Source organism: Eretmochelys imbricata, chromosome 4 (genome assembly GCF_965152235.1).
Source record: "Eretmochelys imbricata isolate rEreImb1 chromosome 4, rEreImb1.hap1, whole genome shotgun sequence".
NCBI classification, from domain to species: domain Eukaryota; kingdom Metazoa; phylum Chordata; order Testudines; family Cheloniidae; genus Eretmochelys; species Eretmochelys imbricata.
In genome coordinates, this window is record NC_135575.1 from 43,566,331 (window position 1) to 43,588,955 (window position 22,625).

At 42.1% G+C, this 22,625-nt stretch overlaps 1 protein-coding gene across 1 annotated transcript in view; it reads right to left on the reverse strand.

The window, feature by feature from the left end:
• Positions 1 to 20,010, reverse strand: part of TRPC3 (transient receptor potential cation channel subfamily C member 3) — a 68,706-nt gene extending 48,696 nt beyond the window's left edge. Inside the window, exons 1-2 of the mRNA XM_077815183.1 lie at positions 19,478 to 20,010; positions 6,401 to 7,172 (exon numbers count right to left, since the gene is read on the reverse strand). Coding sequence (XP_077671309.1) covers positions 6,401 to 7,172; positions 19,478 to 19,701 — 996 coding nt within the window. The 5' untranslated portion in view covers positions 19,702 to 20,010. The remainder of the gene's footprint in view (positions 1 to 6,400; positions 7,173 to 19,477) is intronic.
• Between the last annotated feature and the right edge of the window lie 2,615 nt (positions 20,011 to 22,625).

The following is a 22,625-nucleotide window of genomic DNA, read 5'->3' on the forward strand; positions in this document are numbered from 1 at the left end:
CATATACATATTTAGGCATCAATTTAACAATTTATGGAGTAATACAAAATACTCTGGGACTGATCTTCATTTACATTAAGGCTACATCACAGTGGTTATAAATTTATATTCACTCTAAGGTCCCTTTACATTGCCAGAGTGGTGCAAGGCGGCCTTAATGTAAGTGAGAATTAGGCCCTACCTATACAAAAGAGGGATGGGGTGTGATTGCTGTGTGAGCTAAGGTTTACTGACTTTTGCACATTTAGTTTTTCAACAATTACATTGACTACTGCTTCCTGTCATTGTACTTCTAAACATTCTTTTTGAGCAGATACATTGCTCAGAAAAGCTTTTTAAACATCAAATTTGGTGCAAATCCACTGCCGGAGCAAAATTCATATTCTATGAGTATCACAGAATATCAGGGTTGGAAGGGACCTCAGGAGATCATCTAGTCCAACCCCCTGCTCAAAGCAGGACCATGACTTAGTCACAGCAAGATCTTTCTCAGCATCACTATTTTCCTTTTAATCCCCTCTAAAGCTTCTAAAATGCGATTGAAGACGTAATCATGGCTGTTGTATCTTCCTGACAGGAGAGAATCTAATCAGCTGGTTTAAAAGATTAAAATTTGGTATGATAGCAATAACTTTAATGAAATGAATGTTTTTCAATGCTTGCCAACAGACCTGATTTGTCTGGGACAATCTGAAATTTCTGACTTCTATCCTGAACCTTGTTGTCTAACCCTACCAGTGAGAACTTGGAGCTGGGGAGGGGAGGAATTGCTGCAGTTCTTGTTCTGGCCTCTAGGAGTGCATGCTGCTGCTGAGGCTACAAGATGCTCGTGCTCTTGCTTTGTTTCTCCCTCTGCTGACATCCAGAGATGGCCAACTGCAGTTTCATCTGAGACCAGCCTTGCTTAACCAGGATTAGGGAGAGAGGAAGAACTACGCAGAGGTAGAAGACAAGAGAACCCCACAGAAGGAAAGAAAAAGGGGGAACCGCAGGGAGTGGGCAGAGAGGGAAAGGACGAGGGAAGAGGAAAGGGGAAATCCCAAATAGGGGGAACTTGAAAAGGAAGAAAGAAGAAGGGAGAGAGAGAGAAGATAGACCCTCACACACGTGCTGAGAAGAGAAAGGCAAAATCCTACCACAGGAGCAAGAAGAAGTGGAAACCCACACTGGCAGCAATAAAGAGGATACACCAAAAGCAGCAGAGGAAGAGTGGAAAGGAAAATACTCGAAGGAGGAGTTGGAAGTAGGGAAGAGATAAAGAAGTCAAATATCCCTAGGAGCCTTCAGTTTTCTTTTCTATTTTCAGTATTTATATTTCGCCACCTCCGGGTCTTGTGACTTCCAAAAAAATCAGCTGTCATTGGTTCCTTTGAATTCTTATTCCATAAATTTAAGAAGAAATCACTTTCATTAGCAGTGAAACAAACCCTACCTTTTATCCCCCATTAAAAATCTAATGTTCAAGACCGAGTGCACTAAACTGCCTGCAAACAAACTCCACTGTGTTCGTGCAAACCTTGATTTGCATGTGTACATCAGTATTTCCTTGTGCAAATCAGCAGTTATGCAGCTACACTGGGCTTTTCACATACACAACAGTGCACATTCAATTAAGCATGTCTGCTTTCGGAAATTTAGCCCAAAACATTTTTAAATCGCCCCTCATTAAATGTGTATCCAACGCTACCATGCTGTAGGGAACCACACCCAAAGCTGCTTACTGAGCTGCTGCTGCTACATGTAACCAGAAAGTGAAATGAAGAGAGTGCAAACAGGAAATGAGACAAGCTGCAATTTACCATAGACTTTGAGAACAGTTCATGAATTTCTGTTGAAATGAATCCTGCTGTTGTCTAGGCATGAGAAGGGGTTGTGTCTATATTTTAAAAACAAATCTTGGAAGAATTATGGTCAGTGTTGTGTTATCAGTTGCTTTTGACTGAAGCTGAAAACTGAAATCCCTAGATATCCCCCATGATGATCCCAGAGGAGGGAGCACAAGAGGACTACAGGCCACACTCAATCACAGTGGATGGAGTGCGATGGCAGTACATAGCAAGAAGTCAGTATGCCATTCACCTTTAACCTCAGCTTCATGCCAGAAGAGGCTGAGGAAGACCCCTGTAGAAAAGGCAGCTCTGTTTAACAGTGTCACAACTTGGGCTTGCACCAAACAAACATGGGTAAACAACCTAGAATGGATTCAAGTGAGGTACAAAAAAGATCTGCTAACAGGCTGCTCTCTCAGTCCCAGCTCTAGCTCCAAGGTTGCCAGCATGGCATGTTGTGTAACCCTCAGGCTTTTGGCAGCCCTGCCTGCAGCCCTGATGGAATTTATTGCAACCCTCTCATGACTTTATTGCAAGTAATATGATATGGGCCGCGGATGGAGCCAATCTGGTGACGGTGTGAAAAACTCCAGTCTTCATTTCTTCCCCATGTCCTCACCTCCTGAGGAAAAGCTGCTGCAGGAAGCAGGCAGAGAGAGAGAGAGATCCACCTTCCCTCTGGAGCTGAGAGGAGGTGTGTTGTTTGGGGGCGGTGAGGGGGGAGATGGAGCAGCCAACACCAATCTCGCAGGAGGGGATGAGGAAGAAGAAAGCAGAAAGAGCCCAGCAACTCAGGGTGGCTCTGCTCCCTCCTCCCCACTTCCATCCTGTGAAAAAAGGGACAGTCTGCTCCCTCCTCCTCCCTGCTTCCATTTCTAACACATTCCCTGTAACTCCAGGCCTTGGAAGACGAAGAGGGGAGCAAAGAATCTTAGGAGCTGCCCATCCCCACAGGTGTGGGAACTGATAGAAGAGGGTCCTGTCCCTCCCAGGCCTGGAGTTGGTGAAGAACCCCTAGAGCTACAAGATGAGCAGATGTACCCAGAGGGGCAAAGGGCAGATGTGGGACTGGAGTAGGACAGAATTGATTTGGGGGCTGGGAATTTCATAATTAATTGGTGGCTGGGAATGGGTAGATGTGGGGCAGGGTGGACAAAGAACTAATTAATGAGAATGTTGGTTAGGAGAGAATCTGGAAGCTCTGTACCAGCTCAGTGCGCCAGTGAGAACTCTTGCAGCAGGGTCACCGCCCAATAAATCTGGGAGAGCTGGCAATGCTATAACTGTCCCACATGCTGGGGGTGGGCAGGGGGAGCTCAAAAATTACAGATCAAAACACAATATATTCTTTTTAAAAACATCTCTTTTTGGGGGGTCTGACTCATGATCATTGGACTTTTGGGACCAGCAGGACTGCCACCCCCAGCCATGCAGTGCAAGTTATCGAAATGGGGGCAGGGAGGAGGCAAGGCCACAGTCATATACCCTCAGTGTTCTCCGAGCAGCAGGCCAGGCAGGCAGGGGAATATGGGCTGGTATGAGATGGACGTGTGGGGGACTGTGGTGGGGTGCGGGCTGGGGGTTTAGAGTAGGGGTAGGATTACCACCAGTCCAGGTTTTACTCGAACAGTCCGGTTTTTGCCTTCTCCATCTGGGTGCCATTTGGGGTTGCCAGGTGCCCAGTTTTCAACAGGAAAGTCCGGTCGAAAAAGGGGCTAGGCAACCCTAAATGGCACCTGAACCAAAAGTCCGGTTAGAGCAGGATGGAGGGAGGTGCTGCATCATTAATCCATGCAGCCTCTGCTCAGCTGGGGCCACCTTCTACCTTCAGCCAGGCTCCTTGAGATGATCCAGTGAGTGATGAGGGTGGGACCTTCGGGGGGAAGAGGCAGAGAAGGGGCTGGGCCTGTGGGGAAGTGGTGGAGCAGGGGCAGGACCTCAGGGGTCTGGTTACCAGCAATTTGAAAGGTGGCCCAGGTCCCACTGTGATTGAGCTTAGCAGTTCCAGAAGCGGCATTGCAGGGGGTGATGGTCTCTGGCCCCAGTGGGGGTGGAGGAAGCTGGGGGAAGGTTGCGGGGGGGGGGGGCGGGGGGGACACGGATGGGGAATGGGTTCTTGCCGCAAACTTCTAAGGGAGTAGGAAAGAGGCAACACTCTGAAGTTTTGCCTGGGGCAGCAGACTGACTTGAGTGGCCTTTGACCTGAAACATAATCTCTCCAGTACTCCTCATGGGGTCATTTGAACACATATCACCCACTTCACACAGCAGTGGTATAATTTCCACCATCTGGCCTTTCAAATGCATCCAAACTCTGAACCTTTGGGGTTTCCCTGTCACCGGGTTTATATTGTATAGAATTCTGCTCTGCAGATATTGGGGTTTGCTTCTGTATGCTTTTGCATGACTGCATCTTCATGACAATGTTTGTTTGTTACACACACCTATGTCTTATCTTAATTTAGTTCTTTGTGGCAGAAACTGTTGTTTACCTACGTATTTGTATAGCATCTAACACAAGGGGGCCTGGGTCTAACAGGGGTCTGAGCATTAGTGTAATCATAATTAATGTAACACACAGTAAAACACATGCATGTAGGATTTACTGCTGTGTTGGTCCAGTAGAAGAGTGATTTTTAAGAAGAGCCAGAAAAATGCATTAACTTTGTGGTTCTGATCATTGAAATATTATTTAAAAAGACATGAGTCATCAGCATGTACACACATAACTCTGGAAGACAGGATCCTGGCTTATTTGGAAAATAGCCCATGGTAAAAAAAAATACTAAATTGGTGTCAACTATTGTTTTCCCATCACTAATCATTGGCATGTGAAGCAGGTAACTATGGTTCACTGTGGGACAACAGTCTCTGTTTTGGAGGGATAGTCCCTATTTGGCAAAAAAATCTCTCTCATTTTTCAGTTCTGTCTCTGCAAAATCCTTTCCCGGAGAAATATATTTCAGTGGAAATAAAGAGATAATTTGATCTACCTCAGTATAATTTGGACAGGTGCTGTGGGAAATTTAGAATAGACAGTATGTTATTTCTGTAATGGCAGCTCCTTTCTCCATGTAAGGAAGATGAGAAGTTCAGGATGATGGAGAAAGACTAAAAGAGGCTCTAGGATGTGTAGACTATAAGGAATCTTATGGAAGGAACCTATAAGATGTGTAGGCTAAAAGGAACCTATAAGGAACCCAGAGGTCTTGCAGCCCTTACTGTAGAGTTTTACCTGAATAAGTGCCACAGTGGTTGGAGTAAGGGCCGCAGAGCCCATATGAATTTTGTGCAGAATCAAGCCCCTAATCATAAAATATTTGCTTTGGCATTATACTCTGTCAGCGGTGCAGGCCATTCCTGGAGAGTAAACTCATATTCTCTTCAGGTTATCTCATAACCACATGCAGGTTTTTCTCAGCATTAAAGCTTTCCTTCTGACTAGTTCTGCCTTGCTTCTGTTATCTAACAATATTTGGGATTACTCCTGTCCAGAAGAATACATTTGTTCTTTGTCCAAATGAAACTTCATTCTATTCATTCCAACCCATTTTTCGCCACTCACTCTAGATCCACTTGTATTTCTTCTCAGTCCTCCATTGTGTTTGTAATAAATTACAGCTGGCTGTGATCTGCAAAGATTAATGAGTCTTTTCCCCTCCTTCACATCATGTATGAAGATGATAATTAAACAAAGCGGTACTCAACATTGACCCTGCAGGACCCCATTAAAAATTTTTCTGCAACTAGATACATCATTTATATAACCACTCTCTGTTTACAATCTATCATTCCCTGATCCAGGCTTTTTTTAATGCTGTGTAGCCTCAACCATACAGCTGATTTTTGTGCGTGTACATTCTGAGGTGTTACAGGGAACTGCACATCATGAAGAGGCAGCATTGGTTTATCATTGTCCAATCATGAATTACCTAATGGAGATGCTGAGATTTTCAAAATAATTAGTGTACAATGAAACTAAAATATTACAAGTCAAAAAGAGAATAAAAGAGACTGCATATGTAAACAGACAAATACATTTCTGGGCAGACAAATACACTCCTGAAAAAATGAATGAAAAAATTGACTGTCCAATGGTAAAACAACAATCACATGTCATCTTCATAATTTGTAGAAAACATCATTTAAAATGTGTGTGAATAAAAAATGGAAACAAAGTCATTATTGTGTAAAAGAAAAGTGTAATTTTGCTGCTTGATGCTCAGATTATATTACCCTTAGAGAGTACACTTCAGCAAAAACAGCTATTATTTGTTACAGTGAATAAAATTGTTTCCCATCCATTGTAGGATTAGTAATGCTCACACTGGCACTTCTTCTGTAGCTCTTGACACATATTAAGTGTAAAAGCAATTTTGTTTCAAGCAAAATTGCTTTTTAATGATTTACTCAATGAGCATTCAAAATATCGAGAACCAAAAGGAACAATATAAATAAAACAACTGTAACTCAAAAGGTAAAATACAGGAAATAATGTCAAGCATCTGATGAAGTTACAAGTAAAGTCAACATTAAAAAAAAAAAAAAGGCAAACAAAAAAGAACCCTTACCTTGAATTCTTTTTCAATGTTGGCCAACTTGGCAAGCTCATTACTGAGTTCTAGAGCTGTGAGAACTGGGTCTTCACTAGAAAGGGACAGGTAAGCAGGACTAGCCAGGCCTTTGTAGGCATTTATCCTCGACCTGGAGTGACTAAAAGAATCGTGCTTTTGCTTTTCAGTGCAGTCATTGCATTTGCAGAAATAGTCGTGAGGTCTTTCTATCCTCGCTCCTTTCATTAACAACATGTGCACAACCTCGTATTTTTGGCAATGGGCAGCTAAAATGATGGGGGTGATATCTGGAGAGAAGCGGGTGCCATCTTCGTCATAGGAATAAAAATCATCATCCTCGAGCTCCTGCTCGCAGGGGCTCAGAGTCAGTCGCTTATTTGCTGCAAAACCGGGATGATTCAAAATTGCTTCCACTATCCGGATGTACCCCTTGCTGATTGCGAGCAGCAGTGCATCTCCAATTCGCGCCAAGTTCTCCTTCTTCAACAGAAGTTCTGTCACTTCCAAATGCTCATTCCCTACAGCCAGCTGCAAGGCGTTTTGGCCCATATAATCAACACAGTTGACATTTAGAGTTTTTGACTCTTCCAGCATTTTGCGCACCACGGGAATGTTCCCATACTCTGCTGCATCCAGAAAACGCTCTTCTTCAGCAGTGAGGCTTGTGCCCCTGTTATTGAACATGAATGCTGGGCCTCTAATAGCTTGCCTTCTTCCCTTTTCCCTCATCATAGTCATACGTCTCAGAGATGGGCTTCCTTCAATGGACCTAATAAGCAGAAAAGATAAAATAATTGTAGACTATTATAGCAGTTATTTCCTTCCCCAGCTATAAACACTGATGACTTTCTCCTTTGTCTTGTGTCATTTGCCCAGCTGTCTGCCTGTGTCTCCCTCTGTCCTGGCCCTTCACCCTTTACCCTTGCACAGAAAAGGCTTCTTGGTAGAGGAGGGGTCACAGACCCCTATATTGTCTCTTGCTCACAACTGAAAGGTGTTCACAGACTCATTTCCTGTAGGCCCATTTCTCCTCAAGGACCATAGTAAAATATTTTTATGTGCAACATCATTTCCTTTCAAAAATATCTTCTAAGCACATTCAATAGGTACACATAGGAAACATCAAGTCCTGTATCCTCCCCACAACAGTGGCACAGACCTGATAGTTTAGATGAAGGCAAAATACAAACAAACCATATGGTACCTTGCACTACATGCAATGCTGTAAGTGGGGAAAACTTTCCTTCCTGACCCTAGCTGGTGATCTCTGCACATAGACTGGACAACACCAATTACACATTTTTTAGCATGCACCACTACCAGTGTTTGGCCAACTTTTAAAAACTGTACTCAGCCCTTACTAACTTCAATCTGAGTTCTGCCTGAGGAAAGACTAAGTAAAAAGAGAGTGAGGACTTTATTATTTGGCCCATTGTGGCTGGTCACAAGGTTATCTCCAATGATGCCATTTGACTGTACGGCAGCTATTAATGAAGTAGATATCTATTAACAGAAAATAACTTCCCCCACTGTAAGCCATGTTTTTATTTTAGGTGTGGCTGGCAGCACCATCTGCTATTAAGGTATTAACGCTTCCCATTGTAAAACCTTGTTTTTCAGTTGTTTATAATTCTGCCAATCTTTAACCATTTGGGCTTAAATTTTCCATGCTGGGTGTCTGCCTCAAGCTGAATTATTTTGGAAAGTTTAAGAAAATGGTTCAGCTATTTCTAGACATAAGATTAGGGGGAAATACAGTGTTTTGCCCATGTTAATGAATTGGTGGTAAGAATTATTTTTAGAAGCTGCTGTAGGAGTCTCCATGCCTTGGAGCAGGCACTTGAAATTTGTAAAGGGGTGGCCTTAGGGTCAGGGATGTGCCTTTTGCTTTTCCTGTGAAAAGTCACCCACATTTAGCTAAGTTATGACTAGCCTTGTCAGAATTCAATTTTTAATTTATAATTTCAACAGATCATATCAATGTTTATTTGAAGCATTTTTTATTTTTATCAATTTAAATTTTCACAGTCCGGGGAAATTATGTGTATGTGGGGGGGTCAAACCATAATTATTTAACGACAATTGACACTGAGATGCAAAAAGTTAAAGCTTTATAACTGTTAAAACACAAATTGTCAAAATACACAAAGTAAATATCCTTAAATCAAACGTTAAAAAATTCTTAAGCCACATTTTTCTTAATTTGCTTATCTGTAATTTTTGATTATTGCCTATGGAAGTGTTTTTTCCATCAGTTTGTGCGTGTACAGCGAAAGTGACATTTACTGATAAAAATGTAACTGTGCCAAACCTAGTTATAAGCTTTTAAAAAATAGCTCACACAAGCTCAGTAGAGACATGTTAGCAGCTAAATTCTTGCTAGTCAGTTTAATTCTCTTAAGATCCTATCTGTACTGAGCAGGCTCAGGCCCAGAGATGCAGGGGCTGAGTGGGACTTTCCCTGAAATTTCTGTTCTTGGCTGCTGCAAATCCAAATGGGGTTGGGCATAGGAACTGAGAGCACAGAGACTGTCTTTCCTGTGCTCAGTGCTCTCTCTCTTCGTGCCCAGGCAGCCTCGAGGACGAAGCTGCCTGACTCAAATGCCTATGGGACAAGAGCTGGACCTACAGGGCTGGAGGGAGTAGATTGGGACAAGAAGCCTGGGACTGGGAGCTGCTATGGGAGAGAGGCAGAGAAACTGGGATGAGCAAAGAGACCCATTCTGGGAACCACTGTGGGGAGCAGTGATGATGACTGGAAGCCAGTGCAGAGGAAGACAGATTGGGGAAAAACTGGGACTGGCTGGGCAAGGAGACTGGGACGAGGAGCCTGGTGGGCAGCAAGTAAACTGAGATTAGATGAGTAACCAGGCTGGGTGTGGGGATGGGAACTAGCTGGCAAGGAGAGGAGTGGCAAGGCAAGAAGTCAGATTGGATGAGAAACCTGGGGGAAGAGGACTGGAATTAGGATTGGCTGGGCAAGGAGCTTGGAGCATATTCTTGGATGAGGAGTCCAGGTAGGGAGAGTGGGAGCCAGAAATGGGTGAAAGGTGGGAAAGATGGCATTATAGCATCTTTAATTATATTGTCATATACTATTTTCCCCCAAGACCTCTGGTTTGTTCAGTGCGCAGAATGGACAACCTCCAAGGATCAATGAGGTCTGTGTAGTGCGGGAAGCTGGGTTTTTTTTTTTTTGCAGAAATTAGAAGGTGACTGAGTCAGGGGACGACTGGAAGCAAATGGGGGGGTCTCGTGGTTAAGGTAGTTGAATGCTGCCCGGAAAACTGGATTCTATCCCTGCCTCTGCCACTGAGTTCCTATCTGATGCTGGGCAAGACACTTAATGCCAAATTTCTCACAAGTGGTCACTAGCTGTACGTTCTTTTTCTGGTGCCTGACTTGAAACCATGAAGTCTGATGTACAGAATGCTAAATATGAAGAATGCTTTGAACAGTTAAAGTGCAAGATATACTAAATACTGTGAAAAGTCATATTCAAGGTGGCTCAGTTTGGGCACCTAAACTTAGTGGATATTTTTGACCTTAATCTCCTTCTGCCGCTGTTCCCCACCTTTAAAATGGGGACAATATCCCCTCACTGCCCAAGGGTGTTGTGAAAATAAAGTAATTAATGTTTGTGAAACACCTGCATACTATAGTGATAAGTGCCATAGAAAAGCCCATGAGGAAATTAATTCCATTTTCAGAGCAGAATAGTGTATAGTAAATAAGGCGTTGGGCCATATATTGAACAACAAGTAGTAAATAAAACATTAAATAGCTGTTTATTAAGTACAGTCCATTTTATGCACCGAATGAGTCAGGAGTCCTATGGAAAAAAATAGTATGTGATGATGTAATTAAAGACTGCATCACCATGCACATGGGGCTGAATTAAGGTTAAACAGACAACCTTAATTTGGGCATTTCCTAACATCTGAGTGCTTGACAATGCAACCTTCTTAATAGTGTTCTCTGATGACTGGATTGTACTGCCATGGTACAGAGAACTCGCATTGACTTCAGTGGGAATTCACTACAAGATGCAGGCATTTTGGACCCAAAGATTTTTATTCTGCATAAAAAATTCCATTCATGATGTAGGAGAGATGCTGCTGTTGCAGCTGTCTGCATCAGCCCATAATATATTGAGCATAACAAACTCTTTATAACTTTGTGAAAGCTACAAGCATCCTGAAAGCACACTGGTACAGCCCTTGGCTATTTTAGCTAACACAAATCTGCTGTTTCATTGCAACCATTCTGGATGGTGATATTACAATATTAATTACCAATGGCAGGCCTCTCCAGTGATAAAATAATTTTATCTTATTTAAATGTTCAAGCATGATCACTATTATATAGCAGCAGTGACTTGTGTGGCACTACCATGTAGTCTAGGCAAAAAGAGATATCTAGTTTTTGAAACATGTCAAACGGCTATGCCAAAGAACACACCTCCATTATCCTTTGCTCCTGAACCTCTATACTTTGTCTACAAAAAAGAAAAGCTGCATTACAAAGAGGATTTGTGACTTTGTGCTAAGCTCAGAACTGATTTAGGCATATTTTACATGTGAAAGCATTTTGAGCGAGGTTTGACTATGGAGTATAGGTGATGAACAGCCAGTATGATATCACCCTCTTGCCCTTAAATCACAAATAAAAATTAGAATATAGTAAATATAAAAAGGCTATTTAAACAAGATCATAATGAATATTTGACATGCTGCTTGGTTTCTACCCATATTTCCATTCCAAAGATGTAATGGTACCTATGGGGAGGATCACTTTCATATATTGTAATATTTTTATTATAATTTTATTAAACAGCAAATAAAGACAGAATAAATTATCTTATGATTAATCCTTAATCTAAAGAGGTTCTAAGAATTTGCTTTGCAACCCACCTATCTTTTATGAAATAAGTGTTTAACATACTATTCATTTCTCAAATATTCAGTACCATTTTTTCAATACATTTTTATTTCCCATTCTATAAATCATTCTTTCAGAACCCACTGCTAGAGTAAAGAGACTCATTTGGTTTTTTTGGAGGAGATACATCCTTCCAAAGGCACAATGTGGAGTATGTTTTGCCAATAAGAAAGATGTACTCAGCAATGTATTTTATGACAAAACGATATGACGTGCATGAGATGTCTTTTCAAAATACATAAAATGAAAGTTGCTGGTATTTTACTAACTAAGGCATTGACAGACCTTCCGAAAAAAAACAAGAGCTAGCGATTTTGTATGGTACCACATTGCCAGAATATATAGCTAAATGGCTAGATCCAGGCAAATCTCTCATCAAATTTAGAGACCTTCCTGAAGTCAGTTGAAATTGTCAAAGTAAGAAGTGGAGGATCAGATAGTCTGCTATTTCCTTTTCTAATCTCCACTTCTCAAATTTAATGATCACTTTTTAAAAGGAATCCCAAGGAATTTATGAAATATTTTGCATAATTGAAGTTTTAGCTTTGCATTTGTGATTGCACTATAATTATCCTACATTTAGTACTGGCAATCCAAAGCATTCAAAAATGAAGTTAGCCCTTCCCAAAATCGTGAGACTGACTTTAAAAAAGTCACAAGATTTAATATAGTTTTGGTTCTTTTAATTTGCCCTCTGTTTGTCAGCCTTTAGGGTTCACATGTTCAAGCTTTTCTTTGTAACCATGAAGGATAAAAACAATTACAAAAATAAACTGAGATTCTCCTGACTCCAATGCATTCTTAGACAGACGTAATGTTAGTTTATAGGTAAATTCTACTCCCAATGCATGGCCTGAATAATCTAGCTGTTCAGTGGGGAGATTCAGAATCAGGAAGGTGAAGGCACAGTCCTACTCCCACCTGCAAACCAAGGACAGTAGCTGAGCTGCTCTTCAGATCCTGGTGCCGGGTAGCAACAAGTATGCACCCAAGGTTCCAGGAAGGCTTGTACGGCCTGTGCCCAGGTCCTTGCCACTGAAGCTTCACTGCTATTTTTAGTTGTGCTAGCTAGATTAAAGGTAGCTCGGATATGCCTACCCAAGCTCCAGTCGCGCCTCCAACGGCAGTTTAGACAAACCCTAGGTGTACAGCTTTTTGTTTCAAGGAACTTAAAAGCTTCACTAGCAAACAGGATGAACAAGTGTAACCTAGGGCAGAATTTGACTCAGAGCATCCCCTTGACAGTACATCTCCTTTTTCCCTTTTGTGCCACCCACTCCCACCGTAGTATGGGCATGCTTTAGAGCGACCGAGAAAACACTCAATGAAGTCACTTAATCCTAATGAGATACAGCAGGAACTTTCAGAAGCAATAATGATATGTTTCTGATAAATCTGTGATTCATTTACATACAATGAAGTTTCAAAAAATAAGCAAATGAAAACTATCCTACTTCATAAACATATTTTTGTCCACAAAATTCATCATCTTTGATACACTTAAGTAAAAAAGAGACATTAAATCCCTCTTTTCTCTAGAAAAAGATGTTTAAGAAGTCCCTTCGTCTTATGATTTGCATGCACAACACTATCACATTAGAGGGCGCTGCTTTGTTGCCTGAACACTCAAGTCTGCTCCTGAAGCTAAATTTTCCCCTTAGATGGACATATTGTTACTGCTATGCACTAAGCTAGAAACATCATACTTAGCAGTGACAAGCTGGGAATTTGGCTGTTGGTTCCTCTACTTTTCAAAGGTAATATGATAAGCTGCTGCCCTCCGCCACACCAACCATATCTTTTAATCTTCAAACCTGCCCAAGTGTGACTGACAAGTGAAATGTGTGACAAATGACTGAAACGTGGGACACCTGTGCTTTACTGTTCACTGTGTCATCACTGACAAATAATGTTTAACTATAAAACTTGTTTCTGATTTAGTTTACACAGTGAAAACACAAAATTAACCAGTTATAAAAAAGAAAACTGGAGAAACAGAAATTGCATTTGCAGCCATAAGGATCCCTCATAGAGGTTGACAGCAGGGACTTTAGATCCCCAGTACCAACTTCTGTAATTTGAGATTTAAAAAACAGCTGCTGTCTTCTTTGGACCAGCCATTAAGGGGAGAAGTGAAAAGTGTATACAGTAGAACCTCAGAGTTACGAACACCAGAGTTATGAACTGACCAGTCAACCACACACCTCATTTGGAACCAGAAGTATGCAATCAGTCAGCAGCAGAGACAAAAAAATTTTAAAAAAGCTGAATACAGTACAATACTGTGTTAAATGTAAACTACGAAAAAATAAAGGGAAAGCAGCATTTTTCTTCTGCATAGTAAAGTTTCAAAGATGTATTAAGTCAGTGTTCAGGTGTACATTTTTGAAAGAACAACCATAACGTTTCATTCAGAGTTATGAACATTCAGAGTTACAAACAACCTCAGTTCCTGAGGTGTTTGTAACTCTGAAGTTCTACTGTACCTTGCTAGTGGTTTACACAGCTATTTGCGAGACAGCAGTAGAATGCTGGGGGATCATGATTGTATATGTGTGCCTGAGAAGGAAATGTGGTCTACCAGTTACAGTCAGAATAGCTAAGTACATCAGTAAATCAATCTAAAACCAGCATAGACGAGGCTTGAATCTGCTGTATAAAAGGCCTAGGTTCTATTCCCAGTTCTGTCAAAAGTAACCCTCTGCAACCTCTCAGTTAACATTTTTACAGTGGAGGGAATGATACTGCTTTGCTTGTAGGACAGCGGTGCTGAGGCCTTGCCCAACTGTAAATGTTTTGAAGTGCACAGAAATACAAATACCTGTCAGTAGAAGAGATGAACTTAAACTCACAGCCTCTTGACTGAGTGCACAGTCCCCTAAACCCAAATGTATAACATGAGGGTTTCTCTCTCTCTCTCTCATCTGTGAAATATCACCTGGCTTGCTGAAACAGAGAGGCTCACACACTTGAAATGCACTCTCTTCTGGCTCTGTCAATCTGTTTCTTCACTTCAGCAGGTGGGTATTGTAGTTGTAAGAACGCTTGATAGAGATCTTGTAGGTGTTTGTCTCTGTTGGAGGGATTGGAGCAAATGCAGTTGTATCCTAGAGCTTGGCTATAGAAAATGGATCGTGTGGTGTGGTCTGGATGAAAGCTGGAGGCATGTAGGTAGGCATAGCGGTCAGTAGGTTTCCAGTAGAGAGTAGTGTTTATGTGACCATCGCTTATTAGCACCGTAGTGTCCAGGAAGTGGATCTCTTGTGTGGACTGGTCCAGGCTGAGGTTGATGGTGGGATGGAAATTGTTGAAATCATGGTGGAGTTCCTCAAGGGCTTCTTTTCCATGCGTCCAGATGATGAAGATGTCATCAATGTAGCGCAAATAGAGTAGGGGCGTTAGGGGACGAGAGCTGAGGAAGCGTTGTTCTAAGTCAGCCATAAAAATGTTGGTATACTGTGGGGCCATGCGGGTACCCATAGCAGTGCCGCTGATTTGAAGGTATACATTGTCCCCAAATGTGAAATAGTTATGGGTGAGGACAAAGTCACAAAGGCCAGCCACCAGGTTTGCCATGACATTATCAGGGATACTGTTCCTGACGGCTTGTAGGCCATCTTTGTGTGGAATGGCAGAGCCAGAAGAGTACCCAGAAGTTACCTACTACAGGACAGGCCCAACAAAGAAAATAACAGAACGCCACTAGCCATCACCTTCAGCCCCCAACTAAAACCTCTCCAACTCATCATCAAGGATCTACAACCTATCCTGAAGGACGACCCATCACACTCACAGATCCTGGGAGACAGGCCAGTCTTTGCTTACAGACAGCCCCCCAACCTGAAGCAAATACTTACCAGCAACCACACACCACACAACAGAACCACTAACTCAGGAACCTATCCTTGCAACAAAGTCTGTTACAGAATAACACGGCTGCTATTCTGAAACCAGCCTATACAGAGAAGCAACATGGTAATGGATGGCAGAGGAGAACATCAAACTCTCTTGCACTCCTCCCCTGATATGAGCTGTGATTGTCAAAGGAGCCTCAGGGAATTAGGTGCACAACTACCATTGCATTTCAGTGGGAGATAGGTGCCTAATCCCCTTAAGGTTTCTTTGAAAAATGGAAGCCACAACTCATACTATTTTTGCCTGTGTGTTCCTTGTACAAGACCATTAGTACCTTGTGAAATCAAGATCATAATCCAAATGTTACTCTAGTGCAAATCTGGGAAAAAATACCTTTCCAATGACACATGGCACAGCCTTAGTATAGAAAGGGTGTGTGCCCAAATATTCAGAATGCTTAAGTGTCTGACCAGTAGCTAACCTGTTTTTCACCATTAAATTACTTAATGATCAAGGATCACAGTAACGATAGGTTTCATAGTAGCAGCCGTGTTAGTCTGTATCCGTAAAAAGAAAAGGAGCACTTGTGGCACCTTAGAGACTAACAAATTTATTAGAGCATAAGCTTACGTGAGCTACAGCTCACTTCATCGGATGCATACAGTGGAAAATATAGTGGGGAGATTTTATATACACAGAGAACATGAAACAGTGGGTGTTACCATACACACTGTAACAAGAGTGATCAGGAAAGGTGAACTATTACCAGCAGGAGAGTGGGGAGCGGGAAGGGGGCGGGAACCTTTTGTAATGATAATCAAGGTGGGCCATTTCCAGCACTTTACAAAAACAGTAGGAGGGGAAATAAACAAGGGGAAATAGTTTTACTTTGTGTAATGACCCATCCACTCCCAGTCTTTATTCAAGCCTAAGTTAATTGTTCCAGTTTGCAAATCAATTCCAATTCAGCAGTCTCTCGTTGGAGTCTGTTTTTCGTTGTTGAAGGTTTTTTGTTGAAGAATTGCCACTTTTAAGTCTGTAATCGAGTGACCAAAGAGATTGAAGTGTTCGACTGGTTTTTGAATGTTATAATTCTTGATGTCTGATTTGTGTCCATTTATTCTTTTACGTAGAGACCGTCCAGTTTGGCCAATGTACATGGCAGAGGGGCATTGCTGGCACATGATGGCATATATCACATTGGTAGATGTGCAGGTGAACGAGCCTCTGATAGTGTGGCTGATGTGATTAGGCCCTGTGATGGTGTCCCCTGAATAGATATGTGGACACAGTAACAATATAATCCCATCCTTCTTTTACAATGTTTTATCAATACTTGTCTCTGTCATTTTGTCTTGTTTACAAAACTATGATGAATACAACCAGAACCCTGGATATATGAATGTATAGTATACATCATGTAGCAGCCCAGCACTTGTCAGTACATAACTTGGATAGATAACTGGACTGGGAATCAAGAAACCTGGGTTTTATTCCCAGTGCTTGTTGTATAACCTTGGGCAAGTCACTTTAGTCCTCTTTGCCTGTTTCCCCTTCCATCCTTTATCTGTCAGGTTGACTAAGATGGTAAACTCTGCAAGCAGGGGACTGTCTCTTATTCTATGTTTGTACAGCTACAGCGCCTACCAGGCCACCTTATCTCAGTTAAACAGTATACTTATTCACATTGATGTCATTAATATGTGCTACAACTTTTTAGCATTTAAAATCCTATTTAAAACAGCATTCCAGAGGAAACGACCTGACTATCTAGCAGGAACCCTCTCTAACATGTTATGTTAGTTTGGAATCAGACTGCAGGGTTGGGCATTCAGTAGAGATAACAGAGGTTACATATCCTTTCCCCTCTATGCCCTGTTGCTTCAGCATGTCCTATTACGTTGATTGGGGAGTACTAGTATCAGCCCCGTGGACAGTCACTTCCAACTGTTATAGCAGAAAGTGCTAGGACAGGAATGCAAGAGCTGTATTCTGATAAGTAATTCCAACAGGTGGAGCTCATCCCAGATACAAAAGCCTTGAGCTGAGTAAACTGGACTCAGGTATTAGTCCATGTTGGTGTAATATTCATTTCTTAAGGAAGGGAGTTTGTAAGTGGTTCTGTGACACCATTTATACTATCAGAGAAGAGATCTAGAAATTTAAGTCTCTTGATGTCTGAGCCACTGGATACAAAGCATAATACAGTGTAAAACTCCTACCCAGGGATGGTAGAATCTATATATATTTGTGATTATCACATTCTAAGTGTTACTCTAATTGTTGTATTTTAAAGTCTTCCCCGGTGTGATTTTAATTAAGCACTCTTACAAACAGAACAAATTATGTAATAATATATAACTCAATAAAGTGTTAATTTGCTTAGTAAGGAAAACATTTAATTAAGAATTAATTTGACCTGAAATTGTAAGATATTGAGGTAATCCTTGGAGACCAAAATATTGAAATGTCAACCAAAACTATAACATATTAAAGGACTGAACAATTCCTAGGCATACACACAAAAACTGGGCAAGCTAGTCCCTTCCTAGTCCTCTTTCTCTAGCTAGACAGTTTATTGATTTTGTAAAACAGATAAAAAAAATTAACATCTTTATAAAAGTAAATGTATTTCTGTTGCAGGTAAGTCCTCTTAACTATTAACCATCATGATGTTTTCAGAAGGTGTCAAAACTTGAAATAAACTTACAAGATGCAGTTCAAAAGTTTGTCCCTCTGCACATTTCTTTCAGTTTTCTATTTTTGGGGTGTGATTCTATTAGTGTAGATTTTGAACATATTTTTCACCATACAAGAATGTTAAGATACTTTTGTACCTGTGTGAGGTAATAGGTTTTTTTTTCTGCTGGGACAAGAGAACTTCATTAACTCCCAAAACTTTGACTAATCCAGCAATTGGATTTTCTCAGAAAACTATTTTACTTGGCACAAAACATCATATAGCTGTGTTATATAATTGCTGTGAATGTAAGTTAAGTTTAGTCAGTAGGATATTAAAACATCCTCTTTTAGGAAATGTCTTGGATTTTGAGTAACCTTACTAATAAGTTTGGTAAAACATTTCCATCCTGGCTTTTGCAGCAGGGATCTGTGCTGTGTCACATATAACACAAATTTAATTTTAAAAGTTTTATGTGAATAACAGTCCATTTGAAAGAATAAAGATTGCCCGAGAAAACCTGCTCTTGGTAGGATATATAAACAAACTGATAAACCATCGCATTTCTCTCCTGTTTGCATTCAACAAAATCCTTTGCAATATTTCATCTGGGTCTAGCTCTAAGAGGTAAACGCTGGTAAAGGATAGGCAGGATAGAAGCTCTAATACTGTCTGTCCGGGTCACTTTGCTGGAGTGCGCAGGAGAGCCACCAGGGGGCAATGCTGACCCTCGGTCTGTGAGCTCCTTCCTTGGGCCTCCTGCCTACCGTGAGAATCTTGGGGGTGTGGGGAGGGTCTCCTTCCTTCTGCATGAGAAACAAACTGAAAGGTTGTGTTACAAAACCAGGCCACCCCACCCAGCCTAAAGAAGGGAGAAAGCCTCTATCTACTGTATCTGCATCCAGGCTGTCCCCTTTCCTCTGGTTTTTTCCCCCTTCTTCTTCTGTCTTGCTTCAAATCCAGATGTAACTCCGGAACTAAATGGAAGTCTATTTTTCCTCCAACTCAAAGAGACACATTCTAGCATTACATTTAATTCCCCAGGAACAGCAAATCTCACTGACCCCTCTCCAAGTGGTCCAGGCACCTGCTCTGCCTGGTAATTTTACTGACGCAGCATCCTTCCCTTTCCCAATCCCTTGCCTCGAGTAATACAGCAAACTCTGGGGAGGGATTTGTAACCCCGGCATCATCACGGCTTTATTGAAAGCACCCACCCCAAGGCTAGTTACATCCTCCCCCGTCCGCTCTGCCTGACTCAGCCCCGGCACTTGACTTGCCGCTGAATCTGTATTTCTAAAGGGAGATCATCGCCTCAGCGTCTCCTCCGAGCGGCACCAAGGGAACTGGCCCGTTCACCGGATGCCACTGGAGAGACCCAGGCAGGCGGGTGCCGGAGCGGGGTGTGTGTGTGTGTGGGGGGGGTGCCCCGGTTTGGCGGGACTGCCCCAGCCCCAGTGGCTCGTTCACCTGCCTCGCAGCCGCCGGGGCTGTCACGCGTTGGCGTGACACCCTCTAACTTTGTGGCAGTACGATCGGCGCCGCCGGGGCACCAGCAGGAAGGGGGCCACCCCCCGCAGCCAGCGCCGGGTACTTACATGGTGCGGACCAGTGGAAGGGGCGGGTAGTAGCCGTAGGGTTCCCGCTGGGTTTTCACTGCTCGCTGCTGCTGCTGAGAGGGCTCCAGCCCCCCATTGACGCCTCTCCAGCCCCGCCGCCGGCGCTGCTGCTCCTCTTCCTCTCCCCCGTCCTCCTCCTCCTGCTGCTGCTGGGGGAAGGTCACTCTCCCCTGCTCCTTACCTCGCCTGCCCTTGCTGGACATGCTCAGGTTCTTCTCAGGATGCGGCTGCTGCTCTTGCTGCCGGCCAGCCCCGGCTAGCAGCCTGTACTGGGGAAGCGAAGGGGAGGAAAGCCCTGCCCAGCAAGGGACAGAGCAGCTGGAAGGGACAAAACCCTCACCAGAAAAGAATATCCCTTCCCGTCCCTTCTCCTTCCAGGCTGCTGCTGCTGCTGCTTGTCAGGAAGGAAAGACAATGTGCAGCCTGATAGGGAGAGCTGGGGAGTAGGTCTGAGTGAGGAGCTGCTGAGGAGAAAGGACTCCAGGTCTGCCCCTCTCCTCTCCCTTTTCATCATCACTTTGCTAGGACAGACAGCATCATCACTCCGAGAGAGAATCGATCATCTCCCAAAGCAGGCAGTGAGGAGAGGAGGGGACTCCACTCCGACCTGCACATGAGCAGGGGAAATGACAGCTTCCCTCTCCCTCCCCCAAATCAGTGCATGTCTCAGAACAAAGCTGGGGAATTTAATAACAATTCCTACTGAAGGAAGGACAGGCAAGGCAACTTTGCTACAGTTATAAGGCAGTTATAAGGACCCCCAGACACAAAGCTAAGCAGCCTTTATGTGCATTTTATCGATGTAAATCGTTTTTCTCCCAGGCATAACTTCTGAGCAGGTTTATATGTACAATGATATTAACATGGACATGGTGCTTTCAAGAATATTCAAAAAGACACAAATTGTATATTATATATGCATAGCAGGATGAAGCAGTGCATGGCCCCAAACTGTCATTTCCACAAAAACGTCCAAGAAACAAATTAAAAAGCCATCAATTGCCTGACACAATCACATAAGTCTCATAACACATTACATTTCTGAGCAGTCTTCCCCCTTCTCTCCCTCCCCAGCCCAGGAAAATGGTTTAAATAAGGTTCCCTACACATGAAAAGAAGAAGAGTTCAACATTTTCACTAGCTTACCTATGACAAAAATACAATGACAATCCAGCTTTCCAAATTATTTTTAAGTGACAAGTATAAAGCTAAAAACAATGTGAGTGTTAAGACACTTATTATGCCTCTTACTTGTAACTGAAGCTAATTATACCCATTTGTATAGAGCTCAATCACAAAGATTCTTGTTGTAAAAAGGAGAATACAAAGTTACTTCTTCTTTTGTTCCTATGAGAGTTTCAGGTAATTATATTATGAGTCAAATTATGCCCTCATAACTGTGCAACCCCATTAGAGTCAGTGGGGTTGGACTGAGGGAGAATTTAACTTCATCTGTTTTCATAAGGAGTCTGTACAGCAATCAGTTTTTTAGTTTATTCATTACTGTATAGCTATTCTCCCTCTATCTCCACATTGCAGACTGCAACCAGGTTTTTTTCTTGCTTTGAACTTAAAGGCTTAATGTAGCAGCCACTATACATTGGAGTTGAGAAAGACTGAAGTTCAGATCCTACTGCCACTGAAGCTAATGGGAGTTTCAGTATCTATTTCAATGGGAGCAGAATCCATCCCCAAACACCACTCTCTCCTTAGACAGAGATGTAACTATTGAGCAACACAAGGTATTGCTGGGTCTGAGTGCATGAGTCTCCTCAACAAGCCTCAAGAAAAGGTTTGTAATATCTAACTTCTTTCTTTTCTGCTGCACATCTAGTTTTCAATATGAGCTGAGATTTTGCATTGCTTATTTTCACCACCCATAAATTTGTATTGTTGCATGTGTAGAAAGAATCCTGAAGAGATGCATAACCTAATTCTAGTTCTGCTAACACTTTGGCATTTGGAAAATGAATCCATTTGTCTTTGCCAGTTTAATCCATTAAAAAAAATCAGTGGGCCATTATCTGCCCATTTACACCATGTCTAACCCGCTTTGTCTTCAATAGGATTACATAGGTTGTAGGGCAGAATTGGCCCAGTTTTAGGTATTTATAAGCACTCATCACCATACTAAGTGCTCACCACAGCAATTTAGAATCGCATAGGATTATCTGTACAAGACGGACATCAGGATGTTAAACCTAATTCTTCTACACTGTATTAGCACCCAGTCAGCCAATGCATTCTGCTAGCACTGACTCCGACAGAATCTCATTGACCTAAAACAATAATACTTATTTTGCACTCCTTACTCAGGAAAGGCTCCGGTTCTATTCAGTGGAAGTTTTGTCTGAATAAGGGATACAGGATTAGGCCTTATGCCTCTCCTATAGAATTTCCTATGGGAAAAAAAGTGAGCACATGGGTTTACAAAAATTGCTTTTCAAGAATATGGGTAATATAAGGACTCTAAATATCAAGTTTATGCTTACAAAAGGAATAATGAAGTTATTTTTACTTTAAGAAATCAAGTCACTTGAAGTCACTTTTAGATGCTTTAATTGTGTCTTCTCACTAACTTTAATCGGATCCTGTAGGGGAACAGGAGTCTATGCTAGTGAACCCATTCTAGAACCTGGCCCTTACTTATTTCACAGATTCCAAGGCCAGAAGGGACCACAGTGATCATCTACTCTGACCACCTGTAAAACATAGGCCACAAAACTTCCCCAAAATATTTCCTGGAGCATATATTTTAAAAAACATCTAATCTTGATTTTAAAAATGGTCAGTGATGTAGCACATAGGGACAGCTTGCCTTTATTATATTCTGCATTTATTATATTCAGCAGTAATGAAAGGAACCTACAGGCCTGTATCATGTAAGACATTAGCTTCAGCATTTAGCATAAGGCTTGAAGCCTATGAACTTTGGAACAGATAAACGATCCAAAGGAAACAGAGGGTATAGGGGGGAATTTTGTTCATAACGACACCAGACAACCACAGGAACATGAGCTAACATCAGCTTTGAACAGAACATCCACAGATGACTGACAGCAAGAGTGCCATGGCAGTGAATTGATGTATATGATAATAAGTTGAGATCGTTAATAAACTCACCTAT